This window comes from Cervus canadensis, chromosome 24 (assembly GCF_019320065.1).
Source record: "Cervus canadensis isolate Bull #8, Minnesota chromosome 24, ASM1932006v1, whole genome shotgun sequence".
Taxonomy (NCBI): Eukaryota; Metazoa; Chordata; class Mammalia; order Artiodactyla; family Cervidae; genus Cervus; species Cervus canadensis.
The window spans coordinates 19,345,260-19,372,077 of record NC_057409.1 but is presented as its reverse complement, the minus strand read 5'-3'; the positions used below and the strand labels follow the sequence as shown (position 1 = coordinate 19,372,077).

Sequence of the window (26,818 nt, the reverse complement as noted above, 5' to 3'; positions counted from 1 at the left end):
TCTTTATAATAGTCTAAATTTTCATATGAATTAGGCATTAATTCAAACTGTCTCTTCATGCTGATTATGTTACTGTAATTAAGATTTTAGAGCTAGATTTTATTCTCTGCAAATAATTTAATCTTGTTTTCCACTTAAAAAAACATTCTATTGGTTCTTCTTTGTTAATTTCCAAATAAATTTAGAATCACCTCTACTAGTTGAAAAGGGTATTTTTTTCCCCTCTGGGATAGGATTTACCAAATAAATTGTTTAGGAAGCCTAATGCCTTTATATGTGTTTTTCTTACTAGTCAAGAACAAGGTTAGGCGAATCCATGTTTAGGTGTTGTTTTGTAATTTCCAGAAGTGTTTTCAGGCATATGTGTTACATATTTATTGAATTGTTAAATAGATTAAATGTAATCATAGGTATTTCATTTTTATTCTACTATAAATGTGGCCTTTTACTAACATATAGCTTCTAAATGGTTGTTGTATCACAAAAGCTCTTGATTTCTATACACTTACTTTCTGTACTACTATGTTATTAGTTGAGTCTCTTGGATGCATACCTATAGCCTCTGTAATTGTGACAGTCTTTCCTCCTTCTTTTGAATTTTTTTGTTTGTTTTATGGCTTGCTGCACAGCTTGTGGGATCTTAGTTCCCAGATCAGGGGTCGAACCTGGGCCCTTGGCAGTGAAAGTGCAGAGACCTAACCATCGGACCCCCAGGGAATTCCCCTTCTTTCCAATTTTTGACTTTTCATTCTTTACCTCACTGTGTTGACTAATATCTTCACTATAACAGTGGTCATTCTTCCCTTGTTTATGATATAATTAGTTATTAGCTTTCTCCACTAAGTAAGTATTGTTGACTTTTGGACTGAATTTTAATTTTTCATCCAGTGATTGAATTTTCAGATTTGCAGAAAAGTCTACTGGAAAGACAAAATATTGAATCAGCATTCTGTATTCCCAGTTGCAGACTGTTCAATGAGACTATTGTTGAAGTTTCAAAGGACATGCAAACTCAGACATTTTTCATCACAATTCATCAAAAAATTAGAAAGGCTCTTTACATTTTTGCACACGTCTATTTTATTTAGCACAATTTCTGCCATCTAAAAATTAATTTTCTTATTTACAAATACTTCTAGAAATCCCTAAAATGTCTACTTAGGTTTTTCTGTTTTAGGCAGACATCACATTGACATGATATTAAAACACCTCTCTGGAGTCAAGATAGTGAGTGATAAGTGATAGTCACTCAGTTGTGTCTGAATCTTTGTGACCTCATGGACTGTAGCTTGCCAGGCTTCTCTGTCCATGGGATTCTCCAGGCAAGAATACTGGAGTGGGTTGCCATTTCCGTCTTCAGGAGTCATGACAGGAAGAAGCTTATTGCCTCTCCTGGGACCACTGGAAATTGGCATGAATGTCACTCTGTGGCCACACAGGAGTGTATGAAGCTACTCCTGAGATAGAGTTTCAACAACAAAGCTCAGCAGAGCACAAAGTGAGAAGTCATCGTGAAAAAATTAAGTGGTGATATTAACAAATAATAGCTTGTGAATAATACTGTGTTCTCAGGAGAGAAAAGGAGTCCTTACAAATGGGACCAAGTCTTACAATTTTCTCAGGGAACTGTATGTTTTAAAGAAATATATTTAATGGAAGAAGGACAATGGTTCATGTGACAAAAAATGTCCATTGTGTTGCCTATTTTGGTAAAACAAAACCAATATGTAAGAAAGGAACAAGGTCACTTCAGTTAGTATTTCTGTTCACAGCTGGGGAACATCAACTTAAGGATGACTGGGGTTTTTTATGGTTTGTTTCCATACCACATGCGTATCCTTGTAAGTGATCAAAACCAGAATTTTCCAGTCATGGCTATTCATTGGAGTTCCCCGACATGGGTTGTTGAATTGAGATGATAGCCCTGGTCAGCTGCATCCAGGTCAGTTGGGCACAGAGATATCTAGTCCAAGGCTGAACTTCCCTGGTTTTGAAAATGTTCTTTGGAATCCAGACCTGTGAAGGGTGTTAATATATGACACTCAGTATATATGTGAGTGTGACCAGCAGAGTCCTTGCTCAGAGGCTGCAGTGGTTGACAGAGGTTAGAGCTTTGCTCATTAGACGTTCTTTGGTTGCTCTGGGTGTGGCCTATATGGAGTCTGACCTGTAATAGCAGAGTTCTGCACTCTCTTTCGGCATGCTGCTGAGTAGATAATGTATATGCTTCTCATTAGGAAAATGCCAGCAATGGCTGCAAAGTAACTTCCATAAACTAAAAACTAGAGAAAAACAAATTGAATTAGACACACATGAAATATGACTGTCCTTGATAATACACAGCGATGCTACTGATTTACTTGGATTATGGGGTTTTTGAGACCTAGGATCTTAATACAGATCTTTTAGATTTGCATAAAGCTTCCTTCTCCCCTTTAGAAGAACCAGGTGTGAAAGGATAAGCAATGCAGTAACTAAGAGTATGGGCTCTAGAGTCAAGTTTGTTTGGGTTAAATTCTAGCAGATACCACTATTGGTAAAAAACAAAAACACTAAATCCTACTGATGTATGTGTCCATGTTTGGAGAATAGTGCATATGTAGTGTCTCCAGGAATGGATTATAAACACTGAGGTTACTTGTCACCTGCCTTATCCCCTTTATTTCGGAACCATATGTAAAACGTGATGCTGGTCTAATTTTAAGTGTCTCACAGCTGAAGGGAAAAGGGAAGTAGACTCGGTAAGCATGTTCTCCTCCCCTGTGGCACCTTAGTAAACCTTGGTCCTAGACCGTGGGAGGAAGAGGAGGCATAAGGGGGACATGACGGTGAGCGTCACTTGATGGGGCTTTAGGAGCCAAAGCAAATGCTAACCTACAGTGATCACTGCTCAAAATCTGCTTGATTTTATAGTTTGTAATTAAAGGAATGGCTTATTTTAAAATTTGCCTAGCCAAGGAATCCAAGACATTAAATACTGGCAGTGGTAAGGCTGAACAAAAGCCCTTTCATTCTACATTCCCCCAATTACATGAATAGGTAAGTGGAAGTATTGCAACCTACCTGAATGCTGATTGGAAGCCTCAGTCCTCCCTGATCTACTACAATTACAGTTATAATGGTCTGAATCACCAGGGCAATGAAGGTGTTGATTCCAAACACCAGGGCATAGCGTTCCACACTCAGATTAACAGCGATCTGAAACCTGTCATTCAACACATAATATCTTTTAAAACATGAACATACATGGGATTCTTATCTTTAAAAGACAGAGACTGAAGAGAAAATGTCTTACTAACAGCACTTTTTGTCTAAATCTCCTCCAGTACAGACAAACAGACAGAGCAGAGAAAAAAAATGTACATATACTTAAAGGCTGAATTAAAATGTAGTTAAAGGAATATGGCAAATTTGCTCTTATCCAATTTAATACTTACAGAAATTAAACTTAAATGTTCTAGTTCTCATAACTTGAGAATATGGGAGGCTATCTGATCTTAGATACTGTTTCACAGTGCATTTTTATGAAAATCAGCAACATCCAACCTAAGGAATTTTTTGGACAGTTATTCTTTTTATTGTTGACTCTATTGGCAGTTTTAAAGTTTGGTAGGTGAATTGTTCTTTGGAAGATTCAAACCATGACTGGTGGTATAACTGAGTGAATCTATAACTAACTTTTTTTTTTTTATAATTATATAGATTTTGAAGTCTTATTACAAAACACTTTTGAAAGACTGGCAAATATATGATATTTGCAGTTCTTTCTTGGAATGAAGGTAAAAGGCTTCGGGTTCTGAATATTCTTAAAATGAAAAGAAATAATGTCATTCTACCTTAACAAAATACATTAAAAAAAACCCTCAAGATACATGAGTTTGATACATTAACCTGATTCCGTTCAGTGAAAGAAAAAAAAAGAGCATGCCACAAGCTTCATCTCTTTCCTGTGTTTCATGATCTTTTCTCAGGGTCTTTATATTTCTGTGTTTTGTTAATTACTTATCAAGCATTTTTCACAGATTAAAACCTTGGCACTACTTCTTTCATGTGTTTGAAATTCAAATGTTTCTTATCTCTTTCAGTGAAACCAAATCATATTTCCTATACTCTTATTTCCATGAAATACTCTTATTTCATAGTTCTCTGCACTTATATATGGAACCAAATTCTTTTAATCATTAAAAAAATCGCTGGGATTTATAGTTTCCTGTGATTTTTGCATTTACTTTTTTTCAGTATTTAACTTCTTATGACGGGCTGAGAATATTTTGTTTCATACAAAAGTATATGCCTGGAATTGCTCTAGAAACCAAGTGAAATTAGAGATGAAATCTCACCTTAATCACAAATCAAACTGCATCATACTGTGCAAACAGGAAAATCGCTTGAAATAAGGATTACAACTGACACTGTAACATGCCTTTGGTTTATGAACTTACAAAACATTTTCCCTTGCTGACTAATATTAGCAATATTCAATGGATAAACAATTGAATGAAAAGATGGCTTAACTGTGCCTAATTTAATATGAAGTAGTCAACATTTAATATTGCATTGATTAAAATCCTTCCGAAGTTCTCAGTGGAATTACAGGAATACAGAAAAGAGAACATGGTTTCGTTTTAGAAGTGGGAAGAAATGCTTAGTAATACTTACACTGCTATGGTGATAAGGAGCATATAGACAGTCTTGAATATCAAATAGCCAGCGTAGCACGCCCATATGTTGGTCGTGTAATGCATTAGAAATAGAGAGCCTGCATTGACAACTGAGAAGATGGCCAGAGCCAACTCTCCCAGAAGATCCCAGTTGACTTTCATGTAACCCACTGCAAAGGCAGCCAGGGCCCCTACAGAAGAAACATTAAGGAAGATCCAACATACTGACTTTGCCCAATGAAATATTAACATGCTGTCTTAATAACTCAGGTTTCAGGCAATTCTGAAAGATGAATATATTACTTTCACAATTTGTGAAAATAACATGACTCGCCTCGGTGGGGATTTATCCACTTCTCAAGCATGTTTTCCCTTGGTTACTGTCTTTCATTTCTATTTTTTCAAATATTTAGTTGTCACACTTTAAATCAGCATCAACTACATGCCAAACACTGTTCTATGCAGAGGGACCAGAAAGGTTCCTAACTATCAGAATGGGAAAAAAAGATACATAAACTCAGTTGCTTAATATAACAAGTTCAGGGCAAGGATAGATAAAGATGAAACAGTTGTCTGGCAGTACACCTAGACTGTTCATATTTGCCTTTCTTTGTTGTTTTTTTCAGCAATATATAACAGATATGTTGCACTGGGTAGTAAAATTCAGTCATTAGTACTAATCTTAATCTTTCTTCTAATCTTCATCCCAATGACTTCAAGATTTGGTTTAATCTACCTTGGGTTTGAGGTGAACAATTTACAGAATTTACGAGATTGAATAACTGACAGAAATTAGGGTTAGTAATTATAGTTCTTTTTAATGAAGTGAGAGGGATTTATATTTTGAATTACTGAGATTTGATTAACTTTTCCACATGTGATCTAGGCAAGAACTATTACTACCAAAGAAATAAAATTACTTTTCTTCTCAGAATTTGAAATGTGGGATAAATAATTTCAGTGAACCAATTCCAAGACTGTCCTGGTTTCCAGGAGCTAAACATTAAGTCTTCTAAAAGGGAAACAATAGTAAAATGGTTGCCACATGAGGTTTCTGAAATTTTTTTGTAAAGGAGGGTGTGGAAATCTCCTACTTCCTAGAAAATATCTTCAAAGTCTTAGCTGAATTTAAGTTTCTGTTAACCAGGATATAAATATTTATTGCAGAGTGAACTTCAAAGGCAGACTCCTCTCTGATATTAGAATCTTGACTCTCAAATATCTTCCACTTCTGATTTAAATCTCATAAGAAAGCTAATTTTGGAAACGTGTGGTGTAGAACCTGGACTTGCTTAAAGACAGGCATTAGCTAAATCAAATCCTTTATTAACAAAAATACTTCCAGTGAAAATTTGGAAGTCTTAATATTTCAGTTCATTTTCTAAGATAACAGAACACCTTGTTTATATATTAATACAAAATACCCATTTTCTTGATATTAAAAACAATCCTGAAAGAAAAGAGGGCAATATTAACACTTTTCTTGATGAGGAAATGGAATTTTAGGAATCTGGTTAGAACGTAACCAGTTGGTGTTGAATCCTGAACTCTTGAGTTATCTGTAACACATTAAACACATTAACTGTTCCTCTTTTTCCCCCCATTGCCTTCAATGCCTGAAAACGATTAATATGCCTTCTGAAAAGACTTAATTTACCACTGTGGAGAATTTAGCAACTGGAGAAATGAATTTAGTTTACGGGGGCGGGGGAGGGGTGGGGATTGGGCAACAAAGGAAGATAGATCAATGTTTACTTACCTCCAAAAGTTGCAATAGCTTCTACTGCTCCATTATATATTGAACTCTGGGACGGTGCTTTGTAATCCCACAGGACTTGAACATAGTTCAAAACCTGGTTGTAACCTGCCGTAGAAAAAGCCCACCATAGGGACCAGTAAAAAAGATGTTTTGAGGAGTAACACTGCTTCAAATCTTGTAACCACTGCACAAAAACTCTCAGAGCTACATTTCCTGGCTTTGAGTTGGTCACCTGGCCATCATCTGGGTCCCCTGAATCAGTGAACACTTCTTTTCCCACTGGCTTGTGATCCTTTTGAGGTTCCTCTGAGACAGCGTCCATTCCTGGTGACTTTGGAAGGACTTCTTGACTGGGTTTTGCATGAAAAAACATGCTCTTCTTAGGCATGGGTAGGAAAAGTGAGAAGAGGAAGGCCACAGAGACAGAGGCCAAGGATATGACGTTGAGGTAAAAGTAGGACAGGCTGGCCAGGGATACCAAGAGCTGGGCCAGCACGGAGGACGCCGTGTAGGCCACCAGTGTCACACTCCTGCAGTAGCCGCTCACCTTCTGGTAGTGCTCCGGGCTGACCACGCTGTAAATGTAGGCGTAGTAGGCCACCTCAGTGGCGGTGACCATCCCATAGAAGAATTCCAGCACCTGCATAGTCCTGACTCCTTGGCCAAACAAGAGCAGCAGCCAGCAAATGATGAAGCTAATCCCCTGGAGGATGATGACTGGCTTGTAGCGGACATAATCGGTGAGGATAAAGACTGGGAGCAGTAGCGCCAGGTAAGAGTAGGTCCACACGGGGAAGATCTCATTTGTGAGCTGCAGAGATGGAAAATGGATTCTGTGACCACGAAGCACTGGGAAGTGAGGAGGGTAACCTTTCTCAGACTTGTGTATTACTAAGGTGTTGATCCATGTGGCTTGCCCAATATAAAACTCTGCATCTAATCAGATAGGGTGCTGTGCTGTGCTTAGTCGCTCAGTCGTGTCCGACTCTTTGTGACGCCATGGACTGTAGCCCACCAGGCTCCTCGGTCCGTGGGGATTCTCCAGGCAAGAATACTGGAGAGGGGTCCCATGCCCTCATTCAGGGGATCTTCCTAATCCAGGGATCGAACCCAGGTCTCCTGCATTGCAGGCAGATTCTTTACCATCTGAGCCACCAGGGAAGCCTTAATTAGATAGGGTATCTTCACATTATGAGAAAGCAGGATAGAAAACTGATTTTCAAGGAAACCCTAGGAAAAGAGAGCTCCCCCACCACCTCAAAAACCCACTTTATACATCTACATGCATCTCAGTACAAGAATGTATCTGCTTAACGTGCAATCTGAACTTTGTTGTTCAGTTGCCAAGTCATGTCTGACTCTTTCAAGACCCCATGGACTATAGTCCACCAGGCTCTTCTTATCCACAGGATTTCTGAGGCAAGAATACTGGAGTGGGTTTCCTTCTCCAGGGGATCTTCCTGACCCAGGGATCAAACCTGCATCTCCTGTGCTGGCAGGTAGTTTTGTTTCCATTGAGCCACCAGGGAAGCCCCAGGTGAACTATGCTAAATGTATAATAGTATGTACACTAGAGCCCAGGCATACCTCATTTTATTGTGTTTTGCAGATACTGTGCTTTTTACTTTTCGTTCTTTTTATTTTATTTTATTACAAATTAAAGGTTTATGGCAACGTGCATTGAGCAAGACTACTGGTGTCACTTTTCCAACAGCATTTGCTCATTTCATGTCTTTTTGTCATATTTTGGTTAATTCTTGCAATATTTAAAGCTTTTCCATTGTTGTTATCTTTGTTATGGAATCTACAATCAGTGATTCTTGATGTTACTATTGTAATTGTTTTGGAATTTTTTTCGTAATAAAATATTTTTCAGTTAAGGTATATATATTGTTTGGCATAATGCTAATGCATATTTAATAGTCTTTGACTGAAAGTCATGCTCAGCTGAGACCATTACTTGCTCAGTCATGTCCGACTCTTTGTAACCCCATGGTCTGTAGCTCACCAGGTTCTTCTGTCCATAGAATTCTCCAGCAAGAATACTAGAGAGTGGGTAACAATTCCCTTCTCCAGGGGATCTTCCTGACCCAGGGATTGAACTGAGGTCTCCTGAATTGTAGGCAGATTCTCTACTGTCTGAGCCACTGGGGATTAGTACGGTATAAACATAACTATTTGTTGGAAATAAAAAAAATTCATGTGACTCACTTTATTGCATTATTTGCTTTATTATGTTGTAACCAAGCAATGTCTCTGAGGTGTGCCTGTAAACTAGTTAAAAATTGTTCAACAGACCTGTGGGTTTTTCAGGCTATTAAAAAAAATACTATCCTTGTCTTGCCTGAAGATTAACAACACTTGATAAAGCAGCTACAGTGTTAGAAGAATTCAGCAACCTTTATCTTTGTCTTGATTCATCATTATGGCAAAAAATCTTAGCCCTTGCAAGTCTGAATGAACACACACAGGAAGGCAGCAAAGAGTAAAGCACCCTGCAGAATTACGATGTAGGAACAAGCAATGCATTTCGTCTCCCTCCTGGACAAATTGACTGGGCTTCCAACCACGTTTCTCTTCAATTCTGTTGATTTATCTCTGTTTACTCAATTCTTGGTCTCCACTTAATACATGTTGTCTCATGGATTTAGTTAGAAATGCCGGGGACCTCACTGTTCATTCATAGAAAGCACTGAAGAAGTTGTTGATCTTTGGGGCATGGTGGGTACAGGTGGAGGTTGGCCACACTAGCCTCTCTTCTGGGCCCCCTGCTTCCTGCAGCAACCTCAATGGGTCCCTGTGTCAGTGACAAGGGGGGCAGTTCAGTGATTTGAAAGGCTAGTGTGACGGGGCTGCACCTATGCGGTCCGGCTAGTCCACAGTTGCTCCCTAGTGGCTCATATAGTAAAGAATCTGTCTGCAATGCGGGAGACCTGGGTTTGATCCCTGGGTCAGGAAGATTCCCTGGAGAAGGGCATGGCAACCCACTCCAGTAGTCTTGCAGGAGAATTCCATGGACAGAGGAGCCTGGCGGGCTACAGTCCATGGGGTTGCAAAGAGTCGGACACAACTCAGTGACTAACACTTTTGCACTGGTCCATAATGGTTCCAGAAGTAGAGACTTGGGGTTCACTGGCTGATTCTGGAACTCTCTCTGTGGTCTGCTTTGTCTTAACAGAGTCATATTCCCGTCTCGGAAACTCTGAGACAGAGCTGCCCCTAAGTGATTTTACAGTGTAGCAGAATAAACGTGCCCTTCTGTCCTTACCGCCTCATCACCAAATAAAACAGCATCAATGACCCTTTCAGGAGAAGCTTCACAATCTGCAGTGTCTTCTTAGCTAGGACTGGAGACTACAGAACCAGCCCAGGGTAATTCTCCAGCTGGGTCAGTGCACTTCCTTGTTACACTTGTCATTAAAAAAAAAAAAAAAAGCAGTGGACCTTTTGAATTAGAGAATTGGAATTTCCAGGGAAGATAAAGCTGGGAGATAAAACTATTAATGTCTCATCTGCTGATAAACAGTTTTTCAAAATTAAGTGTCCTAAAGAAAGGCTTCACTGGTGGCTCAGATGGTGAAGAATCTGCCTGCAATGCAGGAGACCTGGGTTCAATCCCTGGGTAGGGAAGATCCCCTGGAGAAGGGAATGGCAACCTACTCCAGTATTCTTGCTTGGAAAATTCCATGGACAGAGGAGACTGGTGGGTTACAGTCCAAGAGGTGGCAAAGAGTTGGACATGACTGAGTAACTTAACACTCTTAACACTTTTAAAGAAATGCTACATTTTAAAAAATAAATTCTGCTTATACCCCAGCAAACTAAAAGGTTATTAGGACTAGATCCTGTGCCTGGCAGTGATTGTATCTTAGGCTAAGTATAACAGAATCAATGAGACTTGACATGTTCCCATGCATTAAGCCTAATGTTAGAACTCTGTAAAAGTGAAAATATTTATTATACATGCAATGTGTTTAGGTTTCCCATCTTCGCAAGTGTGAGGTGCGAAGAGCAGTTTGAACAGTTCTATAAAATAACAAACACCATGAAAATGGGATTCATTGAGGTCAGTATGTTAATCTTATTTCCAGTTGAATGACACCCTGACTCTATGTCCTCGTTTAAGTCCCGTAAGATTAAACAACATCAAGGTTCGTATGGGTATTAACTCACCTCTGCACTGGTCAGGTTTTTATCTGGTCCAGATAAATACAGCATAAGGAAGGGTTCTGAGGGTCTCATCATGGAGAAAAACCCAAACAGGCAGAGGATCACAGTGGGATAAATCCAAGACTGGCTCTCTGAAGTTTGGAAACAACTCATGGCTGATCAAATGAAAACAAAACCAAAATGAACTGAGGTTTATTCTTTCTGGCATTCTGGGTAGAGAATGGAGAACTGATTTCTAAATGTTTAATGAGAGGACAAAGTTTCCTCTATCTCAAGCTGACCTGAAAAGGTGAGTGATTAACAACTGCTTTCAACTATTTCTTACGGAAGCCAGTCAACCCTACTTTATCAACAAACTTCTTACTCATTATTGCTGGGAGTAGAGTCCCACTTCATTAGTGCTCTCCATCATAATCCTGGTAGTAAGTAGCTACTAATAAAGGGTAAGGGCAAGGCGACCCACTCCAGTGTTCCTGCCTGGAGAATCCCATGGGCAGAGGAGCCTGGCGGGCTACAGTCCCCAGGGTTAGAGAGAGTCAGACACAACTGAAGTGACTTAGCATGCAATAAAGGGTAAGGGCTTCCCCAGAGGCTCAGTGGTAAAGAATACTTCTGTAATGCAAGAGATGTGGGTTTGATCTCTGAGTCAGGAAGATCTCCTGAAGGAGGGCATAGTAACCCACACCAGTATGCTTGCTGAGAAGATCCCACGGACAGAGACACCTGGCAGGCTGCGGTCCATGGGGTCCCAAAGAGTCGGACACGACTGAACTGAATGAACACACACACAGTAAAGGGTAAACAGTGGGCCAATGGACACGTGAAAGTAAGTAAAACATCAGCTAGTGAATTACCAGTGTACAGGCATACCCCAGAGATACTGCGAGTCTTCTAGACCACCACAGCAAAGCAAATATTACAATAAAGTGAGTCATACTTTTTGGTTTCCCATTGTATATAAAATTGTGTTTACAATGCACTGTAGTCTATTATCTCTGCAAGAGCATTATGTCTAACAAAGCACTGAGCATAATTTCATTAAAAAGTACTTTATTGCCAAAAAAAGCTAACCATCATTAGAGCCCTCTGTGAGTTATAATAATCTTTCTGCCACACTAGCATTCAAGATCACTAGTCACAGGTCACCATGACAAACATTATAAAAATGAAAAGGTCTGAAATATTGTGAGAATTACCAAAAGGTGACAGAGAGATAGGAAGCGAGCAAATGATGTCGGGGAAAATGGTGTGGACAGACTTGCTCGAGGCAGGCTTGCCACAAACCTCCCATTTGTAAAAATGCAGAATCTTCGAAGCGCAATTAGGCGCAATAAAAGGAAGTCTGTCTGCGCAAGACCTTCTAGGAGGTCACTCCCAGAATAGAGATCGACTTGGTCAAGGCTTCTATAACCTGCCTACTACATTTTGCACAGAAACCTCTGACTCAGAAATCTTACTTAATATGCTGAAGGTATTTATTTACACATTTTCTCTCCATCCGACTCTGAGTGTCTATGATCTGGGAATTAATAATTCTTCGGTTAAAAAAGTTAAGCTGGTAAAGCTCTGACTTGCCATCTTTTTCATATTTCCTTTCTTTTCCATCCTGGTGTAACTCTGCGTTGCAAAAAGAATGCAGCATGTCTCAGACTGTTATTCCACTTTTCTTTAAGATGGGCCCCATCCCATCTCTAAGCAGTTTCACACCACTCAGTGGGGCAGGTAGCTTACTGATCATTCATACTAAGCTCATACTTCCTTTTGCCAGCTCACCAATAACATTGCTTGAAATTAAAATTTCAGACAAAAACTCCAGTGAAGGACCTCATCCGCCAATACACAGAAAAACAAAAAGAAAACCTTTATTTTACGGCGACCACATTTGAGAACATCTTGCTTTTTCATGTGGATTACAATGCGCGACAGAAAAATTCACTCTCATGCCTTCATAATTTTGCATCAAGTTTTCCTCTGTAAAGGGGACATGTGTTTTGGTGGTCTTGGATATGGTTAAGTTTTCCAACAAAATTCATAGGAAAGAAACTAACCTGCTGTGAGCCTGAAGCGTTCCTTCTGCAATGACCCTGTCTCTGTCTGCTGTCCACTGGGGCACTCTCAGACTCTTGGCTGCTAATGTCTGGCTGTGGGTAGAAATCAACTAGGGAGCTTTCCCAAACCTACACATAGACCTACTACCCTGAAATTCTTTGCTGGTCCTCTAAGCCCTGGAGCGTACAAGATAGGTGGGAGGCATTCTGATGGTTCAGATAAGACTTTCAAACCCTGCCCTACCCACTAACCCCTTGATATGCACACAGAACTCTGCTTGTGACCTATTCTGTCCCATCCAACCTAAACTGCTTATCCAGCAGTGGCCCCAGAGTGCCCGTGTTCAGCCCTAGACAAAACACCATGGCTCATGTGAGAGTAGGACCATAAAGAAGGCTGAGTGCCGAAGAACTGATGCTTTCAAATTGTGGTGCTGGAGAACTCTTGAGAGTCCTTTGGACTGCAAGTAGGTCAAACCAGTCAATCCTAAAGGAAACCAACCCTGACTATTTATTGGAAGGACTAATGCTGAAGCTCCAATACTTTGGCCACCTGATGCAAAGAGCCAACGCACTGGAAAAGACCCTGATGTTGGGAAAGACTGAAGGCAAAGCAGAGGATGAGATTTTTAGATAGCATCTCTGACTCACTGGACATGAATCTGAGCAAACTCCAGGAGACAGCAAAGGACAGGGAAGCTGCCATCCATGGGGTTGAAGAGTCAGACATAACTTAGCAACTGAACAACAACTGGCTCCTCCAGTTGCCACAGCTATTAATATATATTTATATATATATACACACACACATTTTATTATACATTATATGATATATTTCAATGCATATATTATTTAAATCACAATTTAAACATATTATATACTTATTTTATCAAATTGTACATATTTATATTTTATATTTATAATGTAAAATTGTAATTTATATATTATACATTATATATATATATATATATATAAAATATATACATGGCCCCGAATTTCTCAGACACAGAAACTGATCCTCCCAAAGCTCATGGCCACTCAGCAATAAAAGGCTAAAGCTGAGTTCAGGGTTGGGTTTGTTGGTTCCAAGTTTATATCTTCCTTTTCTCTGATGGGTAATGCCTCCTACTTCCATGGCACCATTTCCATCACCTCCTCATTTCCTTGCCAGCTACCCTGGAAAGCGCTGGTAACCAAACAACCTGGTTATCACTCAAATCCTCTCTCTCCTACTGGAGAAACCTGAGGCTCCTGGTCTCACAATGACTGGAAGTTTTGGTCACTATATTTTTATCTTACTGAGATGCTACTATTTACTGTCATCATGGCTATGACTATGATAATCAAGTTACTTATGCAATTTCTTTGTACAATTTTTACATGTGCAAAATTATTTTAATTTTTTAAACTGAAGTACAGTTGCTTTAAAATATTGTGTTAGTTTCAGGTGTACAACAAAGTGATTCAGTTATATATATATATATATTTTTTTTCTTTTTCAGATTATTTTGTATTATAGATTATTAGAAGATATTGAATATACCTCCCTGTGGTATACAGTAAATCCCTGTTGCTTATCTATTTTATGTGTAGCAGTTTCTATCTGTTACTCCCATACTCCTAATTTGTCCCTCCCTACTTCCCTTTCTCCTTTGGTGACCTTGTTTTCTATGTCTGAGTCTGTTTCTACTTTGTATACACATTCATTTGTATAATTTTTTAGATTCCACATATAAGTGGTATCATGTAGCATGTTTTAGTCTGATTTATTTCACTAAGCATAATACTTTCCATTCATGTTGCTGCAGATAGTAATATTTTATTTCTATGAGTAATATTCCATTGCATATATATACACCACTACTTCTTAATTCAATTGTCTGTTGATGGGTACTCGGGCTGCTTCCGTGTCTTGGCTATTATAGAGTGCCACTCTAAACACTGGGGTGCATGTGTCATTCTGAATTTGTATTTTTATTTTTTCTGGATTATACACCCAGGAATGAAATTGTTGGATCATATGGTAATTCTATTTTTAGTTTTTAATGGAATCTCCATATTGTTTTCCTCAGTGGCTGCCAATTATTTTAATTTTTCTCTGAAAATTTTGTGAAGTAGCTAAAGGAAGTGGTATTGACCTTGTTTTACATGTAATGAAACCGAGGGCCAGAGACAAGATTTGCACTGGTTTTCACGTTTAACCAACATCAAAACCTGGACTTGTACCCAGTTTTTCTAATTACAAGGTCAGTAATCTTTCCTCTCACACTGTGTTGAGACTGCCTGGCTATATCCTCAGAATTCCAATTCCAATTTATTTCAGAACTGTGCCTTTCAGATGATCAGTGTCAAAAAATTTTAGTGGGTTGTCAATAGGATTTAAAAAAAAAATGTTTCATAAAAAACATTTAAGTATCAAAGTGCACTGCAGAGTATGCCTGTTTCTTCCAAAACTTTAGTTTGGATTATCAGTACATCAATACAGTTGATCCTTGAACCAGAGGGGGTTAGGGGTACCATCTTTTCACACAGTTGAAAAATCAGAGTAGAAGTTATAGTTGGCCTTCTGTGGTCCATGGTTCTACTCTACTGATGATTCTGGATCCGTGGATACAACCAGACTGTGTACTACTGTAGTACTTAGTACTGAAAAAAGTCTATGACCAAGTACACCTATGCAGCACAAAACCATGCTGTTCAAGGGTCAACTTTATGACCATGACTTTACATTACATTACTGCAGATAGAGCCACTGGGTTAGAAGTTGCAGAGGAAAGAAGAGAACTAAGTATCTAATCACGTCCCTCATAATAAAACTCACCTGTCTACGTCATCATAGAGCACCTGTTCTGTCTGGGAGGACCACAGCCTTCACGGCAATGCACCATCCTGAAAAGGCTGTTCTCTTGCTACTTTATCCATTTATCATTCCGTTTGGACTCCACACAAAATTCTCCTCCTCCTAAAGAGTCTTCAGTGAATCTAACCTGAGGATATGAATCACGCTGATTTTCTGAGTTGGCAGTTTTGAAAGAAGATGCTTATCTTTCCCCTTTCTGTGTTTTCCAAATATGACAATCCTTTCAAAAGTTGTTCCTGTGGCAGCAATTCTCACATACTACTTCCATGCTCCATCACCGTTTTTAAAAAGGTATAAAAACACTGCAGCAGGCAATAGGATTAAAGAGGGGGAAAAAAGAAAAAAAAAGACGGGTCTCTAAAATTCAGCCTATCAGGCTACCAAGACTTGAAATCTACAATGAAGACGCTGCAAGTAACAAGAGAGGCGAATGAATTAACAGGGCTTTGGAGCCCGGGACACCCTGGAGTGCTCTTAGGAGGGCAAGCTCCTGCTGGTAGGTGAGCAGGGCGCTAAGCTTTAGCCTCTGGTCAGCTGAGCCACGGTGGCCCCTGGCAGGTCGCAGCCTCCTGGCTCAGCCTGCCCCGCAGACCAGATCTAGTTGTGCCATCTGTACACACAGGCAGTATGTCACGTGGGCCTTGGGCACACATTGCCACACGCACCACTGTGGTGACCAGCCAGCCCTTGTGGCCGTGAGCAAGCCCCCAAACCACCAATACCGTTTTGACTGGAAGTGACTCACCTAAACTACTCTGAGACCTACATGTTCCTTTCTCTTTTTGCTGGCAGGCGGATAATGATTATTTTTCATTAAAATCCACAGCGCCTCAGCAGGGACCCTTCATATTCTACTCAAGTCTCCAGCGTCTCTCCGTCTCTCATTTGGATCTAGGTCTAGAAGGTTCCATATTTTTACTGCTGCTTCCCTTTCTTGGGGTATGTGGGGGTGGTAACCTTCTTAACATAATCTCTTCGCTGGCATGTCTTATCTGACTTCACTTTGAGGTGATCATAAGTTATTCTTCATTTCCTGAAGAAAAAAAATGAAGATTTACTTGTCTTTCAACTATGAACAGTTGGGCTGGTTGTTTCTATCTGCCTTAGAAAAATTTTTCTAGGCAATCTCCTACATGTTTTTAGTGTCTTGGTATAGAGTCCAGTTTTTCCTCTTCTCTTTTATTCCAAGAATTGCTGTGTAACTGACTTTTTCCATTTCTATTGTTATTTAACCATATCCTTAAACCTTTCTAACTGCTTTCAAGCAAACATTCTTTTTCATATGAATGTGCATAGCTTTAGTAATAATCTTAGGTGTTTCCTGGATTTTATAATATCACCTCTGAAACTCTCAATTTTATTATACGGACTGCAAAAGAAGTTCATTTGTTATTATAATTCTACAATGTGGGAAAAATGAAACTTTTTAAAATGGAAAGTAAACAAAAAAATTGACTCCTTTTCAAGGAGTTGCAAGGTTAACCCAGAACTCACATTTCTTGGTTCTTAAAGTCCAGACCCTCCACTTTGCTGTATGTCCTTCAGTTAATCTTCACTTGTAGTCTCATTGTGTGGAACAAACCTTTTCCACATTTGTTCACATAAAAATTTTTCATGTATTATTCATATATGCCACAGGGAAACATACTGGGCCTATGACAACTTCATCTAAATTTTAGGCATGGGCAGTGTCCTATTTCCTAATCCATAGGCTGTGTATATGCATAAAAACTCTTATGACCATAGGTATTTCTAAATATATATTTTCATTTGCATAGGAAGGCAGCTATTAAAAAGCAAGAACTGTAGAGACTGGCACACACCAATGGGCTTTCTGGTTCTTTGAGGTCTGGGTAGATTTCCTAGCTAAAAATCTTAGTTAATTAGATTCCTCCACCCACTCCCAGAGGATGGAATTCTGCTCAGAGCCAAAGTTTTCAGAGCTGCAGGGCTCCCTGAGGCAGGGGTCAAGGTGACCTGATCAAAGACCTTCTCCAAATCTGGTTTTGCAGAAGTTCCCCACAACATTTACCTGGAGTACAAGGGATAGGTCAGCAGTCAGCAATCATTTTATCAAATCCTCTTCCATGCTTGTTAAGAAGATGCTGCCAGAACTAATTGAGATGCTAATAATTTAGAGGGAAACTATCTAGAAGCCCCAGTCTCTACCCCATTCCCATCCATCCTCCTTACTAATTGTTCCATTCATCTTGGAGAGGGTGCTTGACAAGACAACCAGCATCTGAGAAGGGGACTGGCCTAATTTTCACATTATACTCCAGAATCTCACAGCTATCTCAAACAACACAGCAAGAGACTGGTAATTCAAAAGGATCATGAATCTCAGAGCCTCTAAATTCCAAAGGGGTTGGGCAGCTGGGAAGTAGATGACATTTGCAAATGGCTTCACTCCCCAAGGCCCAAAGCCTTTGTGAAAAGAGAGTTAGGGCCAATATTTGTTACATTTTCCAAAAAACTCAAGCTCCCCTTTTAGATTTTTCAACCCTGCCAGGCCAAGCCCCTCACCAGACAGAGGCAAATCAAAAATTTAATCACTGAAAACCGAAACATCTGCATTTTGCTGATAGAGTATAACAACTACTTATGCCTTTTAATCTATTTACTACTAAAACAGAAGAAAATATAATTTTGAGTAAAACATCCAAATCCAAATCTGCTTAAGCAAGGCAAGCTGATGATGGAGGAAGGCCTGGGAAATGACTCCAGGGAATTGCTTAACTACTATTGTTCTGTTGCAAAATCAAGGTTGGAGGGTGGTTTCACCAGTTTCTAGTGAGAGACTGCATTTTAGCTGTGACTTCATCTTATTTAAAATGCATTAATACTTATTGCTACTATATTCCATACAGAAAAACTAATTTCACATAATAAACTCAAGTACCAGAGAGTACTGAAGAAGGAATTCATAGGGCCTGGACTCCATCTCAGGCCTGTCTGTGCTGATCGTGCGTGGCCACCTCTCCAGTGGACTCTGAACTCTGTGCTTAGCGTGGACTCTGAACTCTGTGCTTAGCGCCTGTGGGAATGACAATGGAAGGATAAGACCCCCCTCTGGGCAGTGGACTCTGAACTTTGTGCTTAGTGCCTGTGGGAATGACAATGGAAGGATAAGACCCCCCTCTGGGCAGTGGACTCTGAACTCTGTGCTTAGCGCCTGTGGGAATGACAACGGAAGGATAAGACCCCCCTCTGGGCAGGGGAATCTTAAAGAAGAGAAAACAGACACTAATCACCCCTGCCTCCGGACACTATCTATCAGAATGTAAGCACAGGCTTATCGGTTATTAACTATTTGGAATGTAACTGCGGGCTTATTGATTATAGACTGTTTGAACACATAACACGTGAATGATGGGGTTATTGTGGTTGTATTTACCCTTCCTTTGTTTATGTAAGTCTCAAGGGAATTGGGATAGTGGGTTTGGACACATACATATGGGGTATAAAAGATCTTCACAAATGCTGGACGGGGTCCTTGGCTAAGAGGAGACTCTGCCTTGGGCCCACCGGTGTAATAAACTGCACTTCACTATCTGCATTGTCCTTCTGAGTGAGTCTGTTTCCCGGAAAGCGTGGCTATAACAGTACCATTTAGAAGAAAACAGATCTTTGTGACCTCAGGGCTGGTAAATATTTCATTGCAATGACAACAAGGACTAAACCTAAAAAGAAAGATAAATGGAATTTCATTAAAAAACCATATTTGCTCTTTTAAGGTTGGATGCATGAGACAAGTGCTCAGGGCTGGTACACTGGGATGACCCAGAGGGGTGGGATGGGGAATGGGGAACACATGTACACCCATGGCTGATTCATGTCAATGTATGGCAAAAACCACTTATACTGTAAAGTAATTAGCCTCCAACTAATAAAAATAAATGAAAAACAAAAACAAAAACAAACCATATTTGCACTTTTAGAGATACCATTTAGAAACCAGAAAGGAAAATCACAGAAAATGCTTCATAACCACTAGAAGGTCTAAGTACAAAACATTAGCATACCAAATGTTCACAAAGATTTAGTGCAACTGGGTTGAGACAGGTGCTTGTGAGAAAGTGAAATGGTACCAACTCTTTGGAAAACCTTTTGGCAATCTATATAAGAAAGTTCATGTGATTCATAACAGTAAAAAAAAAATGGGAAGCAACTGAAATGTCCATTAAAAGGTGAATGAATAAACAATACTGTATATTTAAGCAACTAATACTGATTAGCAATAGAAAGGAATACTGAATCAGCAATAGAAAGGAATGAATTATTTGCAAAAATTTGGGTGAATATGGAAAACATTATGCTGTTCTAAAGAACCAAGACTCAAAGCCATACAGTTTCATTAATACATATGAAGCCCTAAGACAAGCACAACTAATCTGTAGTGATAGAAGTTAGGTCAGTAGTTGCATGGGGTAGGAGATGGGGTTGGGGACTAACTGCAGAGGAACACAAGGGAACTTTCTGGAGTGATGAAAAAGCTCCTCATCTTGATCATAGTGATGATTATAAACTTAGATTTGTCAGAATCTATTTGCATTTTATGTACATTTTATTATATGCCTCAATAAAGATAATTTTTTAAAAAGGACTGAACCATTAATACATGGACTAAAACAAGTAAATCTCAAATATCATGCTGCCTAAAAAGAATCCAGACACAGAAAAACATCTCTATATGATACATCACTGATTAAAATCAGGAGCGGCAGGAGGTGGAACTGTCTGTAAAGGCGCATGAGAGAACTGTCTGTAAAGGCGCATGAGAGAACTTTCTGGGGATAATGAAATATCCTAAATTCTGGTATGCTAGTGTTACATACATGTATGTAATTATAGATACTCAAGCTAAAAATCTATACTTTGTATATTACATGTACATTATACTTCAATTAACAGAAATATATCCCTCACCTTCCACCCTTCCCCCCACCCCCATCAAAGCATTTTACTGTGTATGACTCTCCAAAGTCCTGGAACTTTCCTATTGCTGCAACTACTAAGGTTTTCCCAAATTCTACATTGGAGCAGGACCTCAATTTAATCTGAAAATAGAACAGCATCTTTGAAATTGGGTCTGTCCTAGAATATTAGAATGGAAACAGGGCTCATAAATCAAACCCAGGACAGGCCAACAAACTTTGCAAGTCTGACCACATATAGCATCCTAAAAAATAATACAGATAGAGTCAGAGTTACCTGTTCCTTTCGTGCCCTGAACTTATTTCTTCCTAGAACCTAGTCCAATTTCCTGCCTTCAGATCCAACTTCGGCTTCTTCCTGCCACCAGCCGCTGTGAGTCCCTATCACAATGTCCCTTCCTTTCACTGGAGTCTCAAGTCCTCCTCCTTCAGAACTGAGTTGTCAGGAGCAATGGCTTTATATGCACCAAACCACACCTCCTTCTAATGGTTTCGTACCTTGGAACCCACCCTCTTCCGAAGCCACCCTCTTTGGAATGCCGTTGAATAAGATTGAGATTCTGATTTTTCTCAAACACAGATGATTGAAAGTGAAAGTTACTTGCACAGCTGTATCTGACTCTTTGTCACCCCATGAACTGCAGCCTGCCAGTTCCTCTGTCCATGAAACTCCCCAGGCAAGAATACTGGCGTGGGTTGCTATTCCCTTCTGCAACAGATGGTTAGGGAGGTAAACACATCAAAACACTTTTCTCTGAGTAATATTACTAAAGTAATCTAGTTTCTCCAGAATTTTGTCAAAGTGACTTAGAATCGCAGGAAACTATGAAGTAGCCCTATTACCCATCACCCACTCATAATCCTTCAGGTATCTCCCTCCTCCCAAACCAATCAAAACCAAAACCGTGGACTCCTCACTGAAATGAAGCATCCACACAACTTCAAAAGGTAATTAAGTCCAGATATTCAATATGCTTCCCAGGTGGCTCAGATGGTAAAGAATCCTCTTGTCAATGCAGGAGATTCAGGTCCCATCCCTGGGTTGGGATGATCCCCTGGGGAAGGAAATGGCAACCCACTCCAGTATTCTTGCCTTGGAAATACCATGGACAAAGGAGCCTGGCGGACTACAGTCCATAGGGTTCCAAAGAATTGGACATGACTTAGAGACTGAACAACAACAATAACATTCAATATTCAGGCTCGGATAGTTCTGCTTTTGCTCACAACCATAGCAAGAGTAGATACAAGTGACCTTTAAAATATATGCTTCAAGTCTTATTTTATTATATTTGGCATCCCTTTTTTTATTTGCACAAAACGTTTGTTGATAAATTGATCATCCCCTCCCAGATTGTTTATTCTCTGTGTGTCTATGGTTAGATAAATCTGGTTTCTGATGTAGCTGGAGGGATATGCCTATCTAACCATCACACTGGTGGATGACTTTGATAGAAGTTAACCATCACATCTAGTCACTGAAATGCGGTGTGGTAACTAGTAAAAAATACGGAGTGGGTGGAAGTGGAGGGGAAAAGTTGTGTTTCAAGGAAAACCTAGGCATTTGTTTGAGCTATTTTACAACTCTGTAGTAACTTGGGTTCCCTGATGGCTCAGGGGTTTAAGAATCTGCCTGCCAATGCAGGAGACATGGGTTCTTTCCCTGGGTTGGGAAGATCCCCTGGAGAAGGAAAAGGCAACCCACTCCAGTATTTTTGCCTGAGAAATCTCATGGACAGAGGAGCCTGGTGGGCTACAGTCCATGGGGTCACAAAGAGTCAGACACAACTGAGCACTGAATTGTAATAACTCACAGGCAATGTGAAAGAACTCTTGTCTGTAGACATGAAAATGAGTTCTATCCAAGGGAGACGTAGCCTTTTGCCCCTCTCTTCCATGGAAAACCAGTTTTACCTCCATTTCAACGTTCCTGACCTATAAATGTACCAATTTCATGGATTCTTCTTTGATCTGGTTCTAACAGCCTTAACGGTTTCCTTATTAATGAGTTAATAAAACCTTTACTGCATGCATTTATTTTATATCTGTATGAGTCATGACTATCTCTTTCTGAAAATTATCTTTTAATACTTGTTAAGTATTTGCTGTGCCTCCAGCCTATGCACATAACCTCTAATTTATTCTTCTGAATTTAAATGATATGGGACTAGTTGTTAAAACCACCAAATCAGCTTTAATATTTTGACATCTCACTACAGACTACCCAGCCTTAAGCTTGTTTATTTAATTTTTTCCCCCTAGGTCTGGGTTTGCTGTGACCAGTGTGGTACCGTGGAAAGAGACTTTGGAGTCTGAAGCCCATGTTCCTTCTGCCCCCACCCTTGTTTGTAGCATGTACTTAACCTTTCCAAGCTGCCTCTTAAAATGTAGATGATCACATCCACTGCATAAGGTTGCCTCAGGAACTGCTCCATCTGGTTCTTGGCCCCTATGAGGGACTCAATACACCCCCCCTTCCCATCGCCCTCATACAGGCAGACATTGTATATCCAACCAGAATGAACACAGCTGGGCCTGCATAGTTCAGACAATAATTTCAGAAACATACACAGTAGTTAACTTCACCTCAACTGCTAAGGTTGTGTGTGTGTCTGTGTGTGTGTGTGTGCGTGCGCGCTTGGTTGCTCTGTTGTGTCTGACTCTCTGTGGCCCCGTGGACTATAGCCCACCATGCTGCTCTGTCCATGGAATTTTCCAGGCAAGAATACTGGAGTGGGCTGCCATTTCCTCCTCCAGCAGGTTCCATTTCCTACTCCAGGATGGAACCCACGTCTCTTATGTCTCCCACTAGCTTCCCTGGTGGCTCAGACAGTAAAGAATCCACCTGCAATGTAGGAGACCTGGGTTCAATCCCTGGGTTGGGAAAATGACCTGAAGGAGGACATGGCAACCCATGCCAGGATTCTTGTCTGGAGAATCCCCATGGACACAGGAACCCGGCAGGCTGCAGCCCATGGGGTCACAAAGAGTCGGACACGACTGAGCGACTAAGTGCAGTGTCACCTGGGAAGAGAGCCAAGTCAATTCACCTTTAAATATTTATGCTTGAATTGCATTTACCATTACCCAAGCTTGAGACACCGCTGTTGGTCCATAACCAATAATGACTGAGAGAAACTAGCAAGATGGCGGAGGAATAGGACGGGGAGACCCCTTTCTCCCCTACAAATTCATTGAAAGAACAACTGAACACTGAGCAAACTTCACAAAACAACTTTTGATCGCTAGCTGAGGACATCAGGCACCCAGAAAAGCAGCCCATTGTCTTCGAAAGGAGGTAGCACAAAATAAAAGATAAAAAGAGAGACAAAAGAGCTAGGAACGGAGACCCGTCCCGGGAAGGGAGTCTTAATAGAGGAAGTTTCCAAACACCAGGAAACCCTTGCACTGGCGGTTCTAGGGGAAGTTTTCGAATCTCGGAGGGCAACCTAACTGGGAGGAAAAATAATTAAAACCCACAGATTACGTGCCTAATAGCAACTCCCAGCAGAAAAGTAACCCAGACGCCCGCATCCGCCACCAGCAAGTGGGGGCGGAACGGAGAGGAGCAGACGGCATTGCTTAGGGTAAGGACTGGGCCTGAGTGCCCTGAGGGCAATCGGAGGGAGCTTTTGTGAGACAGCAACTTAAACTATGGGATAGCAAAAGAGAGAGAGAAAATTAACCGGCCTGAACACACTGCCGGCCGTTCGCAGAACAAAGGGACCGAGCAAGTCCAGAGGAGCTAGCCGGCTGTGGCCCGGCCCATCGCCGCTGGAGGCGGGAAGCAGGGCCGGGGGGAAAGGGGCAGGCTTGGCCCCAGAGACGGCATCCTCTACCGCACTGCAAACAGGCCTCCAGTTTCTAACCAAAGACTTCCTGAGATTCTGGATGGTCGACATCTGCTGGGAGGGTCACAGCTAAACACAAGGCGCAAGCACCCAAATGGTGTAGGCGGGGACTGAGGCTGGGGACGCGGAGGGGAGAGGGCGCGCCGCACCCGGGGAGAGTGCGCCGGTCAAGCTCCTGGCTGCCTGAGCTGCTCTAGCGGGGAAGGCACAAAACGCAGGTGCAACCGAGTTCGCGCTTTTGTGGAGTACCCGAAAACTGGAACCGCACGCCATGCAGGGCCCGCTCCACATAGAGCAGCCGGGAGCCTGAGCAGCGTAGATGGGGAGAGCACACACCCGGGAGCAGGGCAAACCCAGTGTGGCCAGAACACTGCCAGTGCTCCCCACACACAGCGTCTGCAGCGCCCCGCCCTCCCCGCAGCAGGACTGAACTAGCGAACCTGACAAGAGACCACCTCCGCCCGCCTGTGTCAGGGTGGAAATTAGACACTGAAGAGACCGGCAAACAGAAGCCAAATAAACAAAGGGAACCACTTCAGAAGAGACCAGTGCAACAGATTAAAATCCCTGTAGGTAACACCAACTACACCGGAAGGGTCCTATAGATATCAAGAAGTGTAAGCTGGAACGAGGAGCTATCTGACACTGAACCGAACCCACACTGACCGCAACAGCTCCAGAGAAATTCCTAGATATATTTTTACCTTTTTTTTTTTTAATTAAAAAAAAATTATTTTTTTCTTTTCTTTTCTTTTTTATTTTTTCTCTTCTTTTTCTTTTAAAATTCCCTATTACTCCCCCATTACTCCTTAACTTTCATTTTCATATATTTTTATGATTTTTTTAACTCGGAAAAAAATTTTTTTTCTTTTCTTTTCTTTTTCTTTCTCTTATTTTCTTTTAAAGTCCTCTATTACTCCTTGACTACTCCTTAATTTTCATTTTCATTTCACTATAACCTTGCAAAAAAAAAAAAGAGCCCTATTTTTAAACTAAACTTCATATATATTTCTAAAATTTTTTGTGTTTTTGTTTTTGTTTTTAATATTGTATTTTTAAGAGTCTAATCTCTACTCTAGATTTTTAATCTTTGTTTTTCAGTAATGTGATATAAATTTTGGACATTTAAGAATCCAATATTCAGTTCCCATTTTTATTCAGGAGTGTGTTGATTACTCTCTCCCACTTTTGACTCTCCGTTTTCTACCTCAGAACACCTCTATTTCCTCCTTCCCCCTTCTCTTCCCAATCCAATTCTGTGAATCTTTGTGGGTCTCTGGGCTATGGAGAACCCTTTGGGAACAGACAACTGTGTAGATCTGTCTCTGTCCTCTTGAGTCCCCCCTTTTCTCCTCCTGCTCATCTCTATCTCCCTCCTCCCTCTCCTTTTTTTCATGTAACTCTGTGAACCTCTCCGGGTGTCCCTCACAGTGGAGAATCTTTTCACCATTATCCTAGAAGTTTTATTATCAGTGCTGTATAGTTGGAGAAGTCTTGAGACTACTGGAAGAAGAAAACTGAAATCCAGAGGCAGGAGACTTAAGCCCAAAACCTGAGAACACCAGAAAACTCCTGACTACATGGAACATTAAATAATAAGAGACCACCCAAAAGCCTCCATACCTACACTGAAACCAACCACCACCCAAGAGCCAGTAAGTTTCACAGTAAGACATACCACACAAATTCTCCAGCAATGCAGGAACATAGCCCTGAGCGTCAACATAGAGGCTGCCCAAAGTCACACCTAACACATAGACCCATCTCAAAATTCACTACTGGACACTCCATTGCACTCCAGAGAGAAGAAATCCAGTTCCACATACCAGAACACTGACGCAAGCTTCCCTAACCAGGAAACCTTGACAAGCCAATTGTCCAACCCCACCCACTGGGTGAAACCTCTGCAATAAAAAGGAACCACAGACCTCCAGAATACAGAAAGCCCACTCCAGACACAGAAATCTAAACAAGATGAAAAGGCAGAGAAATACCCAACAGGTAAAGGAACATGAAAAATGCCCACCAAGTCAAACAAAAAAGTAGGAGGTAGGGAATCTACCTGAAAAAGAATTTAGAATAATGATAATAAAAATGATCCAAAATCTTGAAAACAAAATGGAGTTACAGATAAATAGCCTGGAGACAAAGATTGAGAAGATGCAAGGAATGTTTAATAAGGACCTAGAAGAAATAAAAAAGAGTCAATTAAAAATGAATAATGCAATAAATGAGATCAAAAACACTCTGGTGGGAACCAAGAGTAGAATAACGGAGACAGAAGATAGGATAAGTGAGGTAGAAGATAAGATGGTGGAAATAAATGAAGCAGAGAGGAAAAAAGAAAAAAGGATCAAAAGAAATGAGGACAACCTCAGGGACCTCTGGGACAATGTGAAATGCCCCAACATTCGAATCATAGGCGTCCCAGAAGAAGAAGACAAAAAGAAAGGCCATGAGAAAATACTTGAGGAGATAATAGCTGAAAACTTCCCTAAAATGGGGAAGGAAATAGCCACTCAAGTCCAAGAA

General features: G+C 40.6%; 1 protein-coding gene across 5 annotated transcripts in view; it reads right to left on the bottom strand.

Annotated features, from left to right (window-relative positions):
* Positions 1-1,062: 1,062 nt before the first annotated feature.
* SLC19A3 (solute carrier family 19 member 3) overlaps positions 1,063-26,818 on the bottom strand; it is a 32,049-nt gene continuing 6,293 nt past the window's right edge. For 2 of the 5 annotated variants that reach the window (XM_043446015.1, XM_043446019.1), the window contains exons 2-7: positions 10,594-10,745; positions 6,421-7,231; positions 4,660-4,852; positions 3,064-3,205; positions 2,168-2,282; positions 1,063-2,016 (exon numbers count right to left, since the gene is read on the bottom strand). In XM_043446015.1, coding sequence (XP_043301950.1) covers positions 1,964-2,016; positions 2,168-2,282; positions 3,064-3,205; positions 4,660-4,852; positions 6,421-7,231; positions 10,594-10,743 — 1,464 coding nt within the window. In that variant the 5' untranslated portion in view covers positions 10,744-10,745 and the 3' untranslated portion in view covers positions 1,063-1,963. Of the gene's footprint in view, positions 2,017-2,167; positions 2,283-3,063; positions 3,206-4,659; positions 4,853-6,420; positions 7,232-10,593; positions 10,746-12,047; positions 12,208-15,459; positions 15,691-20,712; positions 20,866-26,818 lie in introns of those variants that run through there. The other 3 variants (XM_043446017.1, XM_043446016.1, XM_043446018.1) reach the window with 3 other exon arrangements.